Source organism: Leptodactylus fuscus, chromosome 9 (assembly GCF_031893055.1).
Source record: "Leptodactylus fuscus isolate aLepFus1 chromosome 9, aLepFus1.hap2, whole genome shotgun sequence".
Lineage (NCBI taxonomy): Eukaryota > Metazoa > Chordata > Amphibia > Anura > Leptodactylidae > Leptodactylus > Leptodactylus fuscus.
In genome coordinates, this window is record NC_134273.1 from 44400967 (window position 1) to 44414572 (window position 13606).

General features: G+C 41.8%; 1 protein-coding gene across 2 annotated transcripts in view; it reads right to left on the reverse strand.

Moving 5' to 3' along the window:
- The window catches only part of GTPBP1 (GTP binding protein 1), a 144317-nt gene that overhangs the window by 105210 nt on the left and 25501 nt on the right, over nucleotides 1-13606 (reverse strand). The window contains exon 12 of one of the 2 annotated variants that reach the window (XR_012717456.1): nucleotides 11805-13254. Coding sequence is in view for 1 of the 2 variants with exons in the window: in XM_075286833.1 (XP_075142934.1) it covers nucleotides 13165-13254 (90 nt within the window). In the remaining variant the exon portion in view is untranslated. Of the gene's footprint in view, nucleotides 1-7870; nucleotides 13255-13606 lie in introns of those variants that run through there. The other variant, XM_075286833.1, reaches the window with a different exon arrangement.

Below are 13606 nucleotides of genomic sequence, written 5' to 3' on the forward strand. Positions count from 1 at the left end.
TATACCCTTAGAGGTCTCGATGATCATACATTTTAATGCATTACCTGCATGCGCCACTCTGTTCCTGCACTGGACCACCTATCACCTTCACTATTCTGTGTACGGCGCAACTGCAGCAGTAACGTCAAGCTAATGGGACCTCTACAGCCAATCCCTATGCTCAGCAGTTCAGTAACATACAGTGTTTCCTGCCCATGGTCTTGTCAACATCACCACTGCAGTGGTTCTGTATACATACGAGGTGACAGCTGACCCAACGCAGGTAAAGAGGGAACAATACATTATATCCCTCCCCTGTTGTCTGCATTAAAGGTTATGAACTGGGAAGACACCTTTAAAGAGGACCTTTCATGGTTTGAAGCGCAGGCAGTTCTATATACTGCTGGAAAGCCGACAGTGCGCTGAATTCAGCACACTGTCGGCTTTCCCGATCTGTGCCCCGGGTAAACAGTTTTCAGTCCCGGTACCATAGCTCTTTACAGTCAAAAGGGCATTACTGACAGTCAGTCAGGTACGTCCTTCTTCAAAGCAGCGCTTATCGCGCTGTACAGTGTAAGCGGGGAGGAACGCCCCCTCCCTCTGCTCACAGTGCTTGCCCATAGACGAGTATTATCAGGAGGGGAGGGGGCGTTCCACCCCACTCACACTGTATAGCGCGATAGGCGCTGCTTTGAAGAAGGACGTACCTGATTGTCTGTTAGGAACGCCCTTCTGACTGTAAAGAGCTACGGTACCGGGACCGAAAGCTCTTTACCCGGGGCACAGATCGGAAAAGCCGACAGTGCACTGAATTCAACCCAAACCATGAAAGGTCCACTTTAAATTAAGATTGGCCATCAACTAATAACGTGCATTGTGTTCCCCCTAATTAATAATACTCCTGCGTATCCCCTTAAAGGGGTTGGCCACGATAAACCGTTTTTGGCAAGGAGGCCAGAGAGAAAGGAAAAACACAACACGCTCCCCTGTCCCTAGTGTCCGGTCCTGCTGCTCCCAGGGTCTTGTTCCTGTAGAAGTCTCTGCCGCTGAGGCCAATTAGTAGCCTAAAGAAAAGTACATGAGACGTTACGGTTTCTTTCCCTAGGCCACTTATCGACCTAAGTGGTCACATGTGGTTAAGGCTTCTGCTAGAAGAGGAATTGCGGTGCTGCTGTACTGGACACACTGGAGCCAGGCGAGTATGGCTCTGGATTTAGATTTTTTTTGTCACCTCACCAAAAATTAAAGGAATTGTCCAGGAATTTCAGAATTCAGGGAGGTGGTCGGGGATATAAAAAACATACTCCCCCGTTTCCAGTGCTCCAGTCCAGTGTGCACCATGCCTTTGCCAGCTGAAGTCTCGCACCACATGTGACAACTAAGCCAACTGTTGGCCACAGGAGAGGAACTGCTGATGTATGTGAGTGACCTTTCCTATCGATGATTAGTGTCAGCAGTGATGTGCAGCACAAGACTTCCATATGGCAAAAGCAAAACGCACACTGGACTGAACATTGGCGGCAGACACCGGAACTCCAGAGACAGGTTATCCTCCTCCCTGAAATTCCTGGACAACACCTTTAACCCCTTCCCGCCGATGGCATTTTTTGATTTTCGTTTTTCGTTTTTGACTCCCCTCCTTCTAAACCCCATAACTTTTTTTATTTCTCCGCTCCCAGAGTCATATGAGGTCTTAATTTTTGCGGGACAATTTTTTCTTCATGATGCCACCATTAATTATTCTATATAATGTACTGGGAAGCAGGAAAAAAATTCAGAATGGGGTGGATTTGAAGAAAAAATGCATTTCTGCGACTTTCTTACGGGCTTTGGTTTTACCGCGTTCACTGTGCAGCCAAAATGACATGTCCCCTGTATTCTGTGTTTCGGTACGGTTCCAGGGATACCAAATTTATATGGTTTTATTTACATTTTGACCCCTAAAAAAAATTCCAAAACGGTGTTAAAAAATTTTTTTTCTAAAAGTCGCCATATTCCGACGGCCGTAACTTTTTTTTATACATAGGTGTACAGGGATGCATAGGGCGTCTTTTTTTTGCGGGGCCGGGTGTACTTTTTAGTTCTACCATTTTCGGGAAATGTTATTGCTTTGATCACTTTTTATTAAAATTTTTATCAGAATTAAAACAGTGAAAAAACGGCGGTTTGGCACTTTTGACTATTTTTCCTGCTACGGCGTTTACCGAACAGGAAAAATATTTTTATAGATTTGTAGAGCGGGTGATTTCGGACGCCGGGAGACCTAACATGTATATGTTTCACAGTTTTTAACTACTTTTATATTTGTTCTAGGGAAAGGGGGGTGATTTGAACTTTTAATACTTTTTATATTTTTTTATATTTTTTTTTTTGCATTTATTAGACCCCCTAGGGGTGTTGAACCCCAGGGGGTCTGATCACTAATGCAATGCATTACAATGCTAATGCATTGCAATGCATTGCAAAAAATCATCATCTCTTTTGCAGGCTGTATACACCAGCCTGCAAAAGAGAGAATTTGCAGACCGGCTGGGAGCCTTTAACAAGGCTCCCGGCTGTCATGGCAACGGGGGGGGGGGGGTCGGCCCTGGAGCATGCTCCAGGAGCCGGCGATCCCTGCCAAAATGGCGGCGCCCATGCGCCGGCGGGAAGATGGCGCCTCCGGCGCCTTTGACAGCAGCGCCGGAGGGGTTAATGCCTCCGATCGGTCCGGGGACCGATCGGAGGCATTAGAGCCGGTTGTCTACTGCTTAAAGCAGTAGACACCCGGCGGCTATGGCGGCCGCCCGGCTCCCGGGCGGTCGCCATAGTTACAGACCCGACACGCGCCGTACTATTACGGCGCATGTCGGGAAGGGGTTAAATAAATAATGTGCACGTTTAATTCATATAGCCTAATACTCCATAGGTCAACACTAACTTACCAATGCCCCCTTATATTAACAATGATCTATTTGTATTACCAATACTTGGCCCAATGACCCCTTATAGTAATAACACCCCATTTATTTAGTTGTCCCTAAAATTAAGCTACTCTTAGCCCCCCCCCCCAAAAAAAAAAAAAAAAAAAAAAACCACTTACCTGCCTTCACTTACCTAGTGCACAGAGTTGTCACTTCTCCTGGCACCAGAGTCCCGGGTCAGACGCTGACGTTTTAGGATTGCGCTGGCATTACTAGGATAACTGGAGGCCACAAGCTCCTATTGGCATGTGGCCTCCAAGTTAACGGAATAGTAGAGCAGGAGGCTGGTTTTCCTGCTCTACTATGTATTTCAACTGTATTGGTGTCCTGGAGACGCCAATAAAATACCTGTGTGTTTGCAGCAGCTCCGGAGTGGGCCCAAGGTTAGTGAGCCCGGGGCCACTGTCACCCCCCATAACCAATGCATAACTAATTAACTCATTTAATGAATGAATTTTAAATGATTGTGTTTCCACTTATACATTAGAAACTGTTGAACTCTGCACCATAATGAATATACAACCTGGTCCTTCTTGGCCTGAATGAGCCAGAAATGAATTTTTTTATAACATTTTTGGTTTTTATAATGCAAAGCCAAAGCAAATTATATTGTAAGATTTTTTTTTTTTTAAACTGTAATTTTTATTGAAAGGATTTTTGTAAAATACAACACAAGAGTTGAAACCATTAAAAAAAACATGAACGTGAAGCAATGCACATACCGTCAAATAGACTGGGAATGTATACACATAACAAAAACCTGAGAGTGGAAATGAGGGGGTGGGGGAGGAAGGGAAGCAGAAGGAGTCAGAGACCATTCAAGATACAGTAGTAAGATTTCTATATGAATGTAGGAAGTCTAACAGCAAAATAGAGAACTTTTTTTAAATTCAAAAAAGTGGGACAATAGAGGAATTCCAGACACCTTGATCTAAGGGTTAATGAAGAAAATTTTTTACAGAAATATTGTATCACTGAAAAGTATGTTCCATATATGCACTCCATACTTGGTCAGGGCTCCTTTTACATGAATTACTGCACCAATTTGAGTGCCTGTGGCACTGCTGAGGTTGCTTTGATAGCGGCCTTCAGCTGATTTCCATTGTTGGGTCTGGCATTTCATCTTCCTCTTAACAATACCCAATAGATTCAAGTTGGGTGCACTGACCAATAAAGCACCATTGTTATTAATCCCTTCAGCCATCTTTTTGGTGTGGCCTGCTGGGGGAGCAGTATATCAACCAGGGACAGAAATAGACTTGACAGGCTGATCAGGAGGGCCAGCTCTGTCCTGGGGAGCCCCTTGGACCCAGTACAGGTGGTGGATGACAGAAGGATACTGTCCGTGGTGACCTCCATGCGGGAGAACAAATCCCACCCCATGTATGGGACCACTGTAAGTAACTGTCTGCTTCACCCCAAGTGTGAGAGGGAGCGCTAATCGCAGGTCCTTCCTTCCAACCGCGATCAGGCGTATAATCTACATCAGAACAAGCGAAGATCACTCCGCACAGAGAACTAATGATTATGAAGTCTTCCTTCTTTCTCTTCCGCTCCTTAGCTGCTAAAGACTCCTAGTATATCTTCTCAGCATATGTGTGCCTACATCTGTAATATATTACTGTGTATTATCCGATATCTGTATTACTATGCTGCTGTAACATGCTGAATTTCCCCCACTGTTGGACTATTAAAGGATTTTCTTATCTTAAGAACGCAGGGTAGTTTGGGCCTTAAGGCTCAGACCCTGTTTTTCAAATATGACATCTTTTACTTTATTTGAGGATAGCTTCATATTGCATTTACCTATCCAAGTGATTCCAAGATTGTTTTTTCGTGACACATTGTACTTTATGTTGGTGATAAATTTTGGTCATTATACTTTGCGTTTGCTTGTTAAAAAAAGGACAATATACTGAAAATTTCATAAAATTATCAATTTTGAAAGTGTGTTATTGTAAAAACACAGACAGTCATATTACACAAAATTCTTACTAATTAACATTTCCCATATGTCTACTTTGTATTGTCATTGTTTCTTCAATGTCTTTTTACTTTTCTAGGAAGTTAGAAGGCTTATAATTTTAGTAGCAAATTGTCAGATTTTCAAGAAAATTTAAAGATTGTTTTCTAGGGACCTATTTAGTTGTGAAGTGACTTTGAGGGGCCAATATAATAGAAAACTCCAATAAATGACCTCATTTTAGAAACTGTAGTCTTCAAACTATTCAAAATTGTATATAGGAACTTTATTAACCCTTTAGTTGTTCCACAGGAATTAATGCAAAATGGAGGTGACATTTCCAAATGTCACTTTTTTATGCACATTTTCCATTTTAAACTACATTTTTCCGTAACAATCTAGGGGTTAACAGCAAAACATACCATAATATTTATTTCTCTGATTCTGCAGTTTGTAGAAATATCCCATATGTGGCCCTACTGTGCAACGTGACTCAGTACGTGTCCTCAGAAATCAAAGAGCACCATTAGGTATTTCAGCAGCAATTTCATTAGGATGGTTTTTAGACACCATGTTGCACTTACAGAGCCCTAGAAGTACCACAATAGTGGGAAATCCCCACAAGTGACCCCATTTTGGAAACTGCACCCCTCAAAGAATTTATCAGGGGGTGTAGTGAGTATTAGTATCCCAGACGTGACTGCACAGCGGATGGTGAAGAGGTAATACGTAAGCTGTGCGGAGGACATTGGGAGCACCACAATTCCCTACTACGCCCCAGTAACGCCTATGATTTTTTATTTATTTATTTATTTTTTTTTTGGGGGGGGTCTCTTCTATTGTATTTACTCTTGTAAGCTACAAAACTGGTCTGTACACTGATATACTCTAGCACCGCTTATATATTCCCCTCCTGATGCATTTGGCAATTGTTTTTTTTTGTCTTCACATTATTCAAGCTATATTTTTTTATTTTTGTGTTGTGTTTTTGTGTTAACTTTTTTGATGGAGAAAAAAAAAAAATAAAAAATCAATTCTGACATTGCATTTTACCTTTTAAATGTTATTCCACATAGCGTACAGCGTAAGTGTCATGTGAACTTTATTCTGCGGGTCGGTACGGTTACAGCGATACCTCATTTATATATTTTATGAGTTAGTAATTTTGCAGAACAAAACAAACATTTGGGGACATAAATCAATGTTTTTTGCATTGCCATCTTCTGAGATGCGTAACATTTTTATTTTTTCGGTTGACAGTTGGTTGAGGGTTTATTTTTAGCAGCACAACCTGTGCTTTTTATTGGTACTGTTTTGGTGTACATATGACTTTTTGATCACTTTTTATAGCATATTTTCTAAGGCAAGATGGCAAAAAAATTATTTCCGGCGTTTTTTTTTTTCTCGACGTTTACCATATAGGTGAAATGTTTTAGTTTTATTGTACAGGTTGTTACGGACGCCGCAAATACCAAATATGCATTGTTTTTATTAATTTTTAGTTTTTTTTTTTATAGAACTCATTTGATATAGGGAAAAGGAATTTTGGGGATGTATTCTTTTATATATTTCATACACTTTATTAATTTATTTTTACACTTTTTTTTTTTTCACACTTTTTATTTGTTGTATAAGTACACTTGGACCAGCAATACTCTGATTGCTGGTCCAGTACTATAGCCTGCAATACACGTGTATTGCAGGCTATAGAGGAAGCGTGTCTATGGAGAAGCATAGGCACACTTCCGGGATCACGGCAGGATCAACCAGGTACGCGGGGGTCGTAGCAGCCCGGGGTCACTAGCCAGATCCCGGGTTGCATAAAATGCATCAGGGCACCCCCTGATCTTGCCGCCCCCCACACATAGTGCAACTCTCTCAATGTCACGGACATGTGTCTGCAGCATCGAAAGGGTTAATACCGCCAATCGGAGCGAAGTTCTAACCGGCAATTTAGCGGGGAAGCTCGTCCTGGCTCTCGGCTGTATAACGCAGCTGAGTGCCGGGTGTAATGGCGCGGGCACAACAGGTCAGTAATAGTACTGAGCTGAGCGCTAACATGCCACTTGCGAGGATGTACTATTACTGAGCTGAGCGTTAAGGGGTTAAACCATGTATTGGTACTTTTGTTAGTGTGGGGAGGTGCCAAGGTCTGCTGGAAATGAAATCAATATCCCCATAAACATTGTCAGCAGAAGAATAAAGTGCTCTAAAATTTCATAGTAAAGGGTTCTGCCTACCTTGGACTAGATATAACACAATGGACCAACACCAGCAGATGACTGCAGAATCTTCACGCTGGACCTCAAGCAACTAGGATTGTGCACCTCTGCACTTTTCCTCCAGACTCTGAGATGGCAAATGAAAGGCAAAATGTATTTCACCAGAAAACAAGACTTTGACCCACTGCCTTGTCTCTCCTTTGCCCAGATAAAACGCTTTTGACATGGTCTCTGGGTCACGAGTGGCTTGACACAAGGAATACAACAGTTGTAGCCCATGTACTGGATACGTCAGTGTGTGGTGGTTCTTAAAGCCCTGACTCCAGCCACAGTCCACTCCTTGAGAATCTCACCCAAATTCTTGAATAATGCTTGAATATAGCACTCTGAACAGCCAGTTTCTTCAGCAATCACCTTTTGACACTTACCTGCCTTGTTGTTGCTGTCAATGACGGTCTTCTGGACAACTGTTAAGTCAGCAACCTTCCCCATGATTGTATATACTACTGAACCAGACTGAGGGACCATTTAAGGCCGGGTTCAGACAGGGTATTTTGGTCCGGAATTTTAAGTGGAGGCTGCCTCAGGTTCCAATCCAAAATACGGTTAGCCACAACTGGATGCCAGTGCAGTGCATAGGATATATGCATAGGAGCTCCTGCTATAAAATATACATTCCCTTAGAGTGAAGTGCAGTTTTTACCTTCATTAGCCATACAGAATGTAACAGACAAACAAGTGAGAAGAAAATTTTTCTTTTTATTTCTCAATATTCCATGCCAAGAATCAGTCCGCTAGAGAAGCAAAGACATTCCCCAGCCTTCCGCCAACCATAATCTTAGTGCAGCAAAGCTTTGGGTGATGTTCCACAGGCACTGTTTCAATGCTGCACATTTACATTACATATTATGGCACAAAAGACTGCAGAATTACAGATAGAAAAACAATGGGAGGTATTGGTGACATTTTTTTATAGCATATAGTCAATTGTAAGAAAACATTACAGTAGGACCTGGTTTTAAAACTTCCTGTGAAAAACAAAAACAAAAAAAGGGGCTGTAAATATCATTAACTTAAGTTGACAAGAACACTATATATACCCTTGGATAAACGTGTCAGGACCCAGTCTCATAGACCATATCTTTATATACATAGACTGAAGTTATGCACATGAGGGCAAGGTTTCTGCATGAATAGGAGAAGTATATTGAAATTCACACACTCACAGACCTATCCAATCAGCTCTCAGGGAACACTTTAGGTTCAGGTAATTACTTGCCTTGGGGCTTCTATCAAATCACCCACTAACGGCAGCATCGGAACTTTGGTGACTAATATTTGGAATCCATGGGGTATCACTGTGGTACCCGTTATGTTGCTGTACATGTCACTATTTTTTTTCCTACCAAACGTGAACAAGAATTTAGAAGACCAAAAGGACTAATACATGAGTCAAATTTTCATTAAAAAAAAAAAATTACAAAGCAGGAAGGAGGATATAGCCAGTCAATCTTGAGAAACAGATTTAATGATTACAAGTCTTTAAAGCATTTTTGATAAATTATTTTCCATATGTAAAATGTTCAACAACAGATGCGTTAAAAAATGGTTGCCAAAATAATTTTTATAATGGAATATAAATATTCAAAAAGGAACTATATTAATTTTGTAAATAGAAATAAAAAGTAATTTATTACCACAGATCTGAGACTAAATGGTTAAAACAACATGTCACATTTATAGCAAGATGTTACCATAGCAGATATCACTGGGGCAATTTATTTTTATGGATTTGTAACAATTCTTAATAAAGCTGTTCAGGATTTTAAAAAGATGTGACCCCCCCTCCTCCCTTCCCCCCACAAATTTCCATATTCATTGAGAAAAAAAAACAACATTTCTGGACAACTCCTTTTAGGAACTAAAACCTGCCAAGGTGATAATACATCACCTGGATCAGCATCAGAAAACATTGCTAGCATGAATTATCAATTTTCAGTCAAGAACAGATGTAAAACAAAGCCCAATGCTATAAGGGCCCGCCTCAAACTCCGCTGCCAAAACAGGCTCCTATTGACTTCTTTTATCAGCTACCTAGTAGCGGAAAAAAAAAGAAAAAAAAAAAAAAAAAAAAAAGAGGAGACCTGACCCTCTTACCGCAGATTCCGCGGCTGAATCAGCCACGGCGTCCGTGGCGTGAGGCCCCCTCCTGATTAGGTCTGTTCATTTGGGCCTAATTCGGAGCGGTATGCAGCAACGGGATGCCGTCGCGGCTAGTTGCATGTAATGTTCACACATGGAATGCAAATTCCGCCGTGTGAACATACTCTAAGAGCACTACAGCAATGAGTTTGGCTGCATTCAGATAGCAGTATAATGGCTGCAAATTAGAGATGAGCGAACACTGTTCGGATCAGCCGATCCGAACAGCACGCCCCCATAGAAATGAATGGAAGCACCTGTGACGCTGACTTTGCCGGCGGCCGGCCGGCGTCACAGGTGCTTCCATTCATTTCTATGGGTGCGTGCTGTTCAGATCGGCTGATCCGAACAGTGTTCGCTCATCTCTACTGCAAATCCAAACCTGACCACAGGTGTAATGAGAGACTAGCAGTACCATAAATGCTGCTAGTTCGAAACATTAGATCTACAACTGGAATGGAGCTTGTGGCCGGATAATGGCTTTCTCAAAGCAGCCTAATACTGGGCACAATTTATAACCTACCACCAACTCCCTATTCTGAGGCAATTTATGAGACCCTATGTTCTACACAGCACATTATAAGTCTTGGGATCAACATACAGAGACCCACAGGGACAGAACTCTAGTGCAAATAGAGCTATATACAAACATATTAAACGGTTCTCCCTGCTTAACAATGAGCTGCTTCAACACAAAAAGACCCTCAAATTATCTAATAGTCACTAGGTCACTGTAGAAAATTGTGGCAAAGAAAAAAAAAAAATATTTATATGGTTATATGACATTTGAAATAATATAGGAAAACCTATTTTTCTTTCTTCAATACAATTGCCTTTAAGGAAAGAACGACACAGCAGAACTGACTGCTGGGGACGAGTACAGGTGTTGGGCACGAGTACAGGTGCTGGGGACGAGTACAGGTGCTGGGGACGAGTACAGGTGCTGGGGACGAGTACAGGTGCTGGGCACGAGTACAGGTGCTGGGCACGAGTACAGGTGCTGGGGTTCAGTGGATTTAATGCACATTTGCAGTGCAGAAACAGTATGGCATTTGAAACACGATGTGGATTTTTAAGGGCACCTGTGCACAGCAGTTACATTCTGGAAAATATAGAATATAGTTCCATATAGAGCCCATATACCAGTGTTATTTCCTAGCCTACACTGCCTGGAGACCTTAAAGTACCATACTTGTCTAGGACAATGGGAGGCACTGCCTCGCCACAGGACTGCTATCCCTTCACAATCACCAAGGTATTGTGAATCTGGGTCTATAGTGTAGTCCAGGAAATATGGCCAATATACAGACCTTTTTCTCCAGAGAGGAACTAACCTTGTGCGGGGACCCTTAACCTGCTGTAGGCTTATTCTGTTTCAGAAACACGCAAAAAAACCTTTAACCAATGTGTTGGGAATTAACTGCCAAATCTGAACTAAGCCAATGAAAAACAAAAACAGTGGGTTCCCTCTTAATTTGCATGTCAATCAGAATCACATGGACTGTTTATTTTGAGGGTAGACTCATGTTCGATGCTCCATTATTTATCCTTAAAACATTATAAGTGGAAACAACCAAACATTGCTTCTCTTCTAATCCTGTACAAACAAGAAACATTGATTTAACCCTATGTTACCACACTGGCAGGAAAACAGTCTGTAAGCAACTTGGAAAAATGTTGTGTTGTTCTATGCCGATGTCTCTTACTCAGAAGGGGAGTCCTGGGTCTCCTTACACTGCAGAGAGCTCCTATGTTGAAATGGCAGCTAAAGGTTTGGGGGAGAGGGGAGGGGGGAGAAGTTATATGATCAGACCCATCCACCACACGTGCTAGTTTGCCATTCACTTCGTTTAATGGAGGAGGAAGATGGACAGGTCTATTGGCTCCATTGGCAGCCATTTTGATATGAGAGCTCCTTGAAGTCTGAGAAGACTACCATTCAGTAGTGCTGCCCCCATGAGCAGACTTCAATAGAACCTTTATTAATATTTTAATCTGCTTACAGACCTCTTTTCCTTGAAATATAATAAAGTAAAAGACGTTGACAGTGGCCATCCCCTTTAAACGAGAACTGGTATTTGAAGGCAGAGGTGACCTTGCTTTACAGAACAGCAATCTGTACAAATGTTACAGAAAACATTCATTTGCACCAAGCGCAGTTACGTAAAAGAAAAAAAGGCTAAATTGTAAAGGAATTTCTACATTTTCATTGACAGACTAATTCTATGCAAATAGGTCGCAGTAAGCCAAAAAGGAGATGGCTTTATAGAGCTACCCAGTAAATCAATGTAGTCCTCCATAAAGGGGTCGGGATATTTAGTGTTCTAGGGTTGCACATTCTGGCCTACTCCCTCTTGAGCAGGACACATGGTGTCTTTTTGGAGTCTTATCAATCGGTGCTCACACATTAGAACTGAGGCATTATATTCATATCATGGCTATAATATATCTGTATTATAATAAGGACCATATCACAGCAGCAAAACCTGTCAAAACTATGGACCTAATGATCCGAACCTACAGTACCATAGGGATGCTGTAAAGTTGGTTCATTAGATCCATGGCCTGGATAGCATTTGTTGCTGTAATACGATCTGCATATAGTTAAGATATATTCCAGCTGCGTAATCCATGTTTATAAGAGGTAGCCCCATCTATTAATGCCATTACCTTATATTTATAGGATGTGCCATCACATTATGAACAGCAGGGGTCCTAGAACTCAGCGAGCACTTGGGGATTCCGTTTCCCATTTTTCAGCTGGAAACCTGGCAGACCCCATTATAGTGTATACTGGGTAACCAGTTTTTAAGTGGCTTGGTTTCCGTTTTTAGGGTCCCCAAGCAGACCTGAATAACGGAAACCCGAACGCAGGTGTGAATTTAGCGTCATGTTGTAGTTTCCTGCACGGTGTGTGGCCAGGAGAACTGCTGGGTAGGTCATGGAACAATGGAGCTACAAGGTTTAACCAGCACTATGGCGCCATCATTCTAAGGATTAGCGAGTTGCCTACAACATACAAACTACAGAAGTCAAATGGTAGAGGTTTCTGCCTAAACAACAAATAGTGTTTCAAGCCACATGACTACCTCCCATCTAAAACAATGCAACAGAATAAAAATAAATACAGCTTACCTGACTGAGCCTTATGATCTATTAGCTTCTACAGTTTACCGTAGTCAGAAAATTGAGACACAAAGTACGAGAGTTACAGAAGCTGCCATGACACAAGTGTTTAAAGAGTAAACTGTTCTTCTGCACGTGACTGCTAGTAAAACAGACTAGCCAGGCTGAATGTGAAAATTAAATTAAAACAGAGGTGGAAGTAAAATTAAAACACTTATATTTATCTTAAATAATCTTTTGAACGTCTCTTCGCTTAGAAATGTTAGGAAAGTAACATTTTTAACCATATGAGTGGAGAAGTGCTGCCATGCTGTCACAGTAGGTGTCTGCCTCATTTTACACAGGACGATTAATCTGCTTCTCAAGGAGGAAAAAAAACCAAAAAACAAAAAAAACATTAAGACCATTCCTTAAAATCCCATTGAATTTATACAGCTACAATCAGACTGTGCCTGAAATTCATGTGCTCTTTACCATCCTGAAGCCAGTCAACAGCGAATCAGGACCAAAGCAAACAAACAAAAAAAAACCAAAAACTTGTCAATGGCTACTGGAATAGCCATTGATCGGTAGTAAATCGGTGGGGATTCACTGGGAAGATGTATATGGAATTGCAGGATAGCTGGGAGTGTCTGCTGCTTTCCATTAAACAATGACTGGGGCATGATGATCAAGGTGTTGGAAGGACGCAGGAGTCAAGCAGTCATATTCAACAACCCCCTGCTGGGGCACATGTCCCTTGAGATTTCACTTTGTGCCTCTGTCCACCACGACGTCTGCCCCCTCCTCCTGTCTTCGGCTGTAAATAGAAAGGTTTTAAATGTAACAAGCTCATGTAATCTGTGGGAAAACAGCAGATAAATGTTCAGTTCAACTAACATGAGATTTGTGTCTGTGGATCCCATTAACAACCTCAAGTATATGGTGACAAATATTGGCTGTATATATTGGACCACAATCTGTACAACTGTAATGTGACCCTACCCTCCAAATAAATAAGCACAATAGGTGTCTGGGCAGTGCATATGCATCAATTTCAATGGCTCATAGCTGGTGTAGATTCCAGGCATCTGGTAGGGCTGGCAAGTCCTCCCTTACCACGCCACTTCTCAGGAAAGTGCAATGGGCAGAGAACTGGCATAAAAGGCATT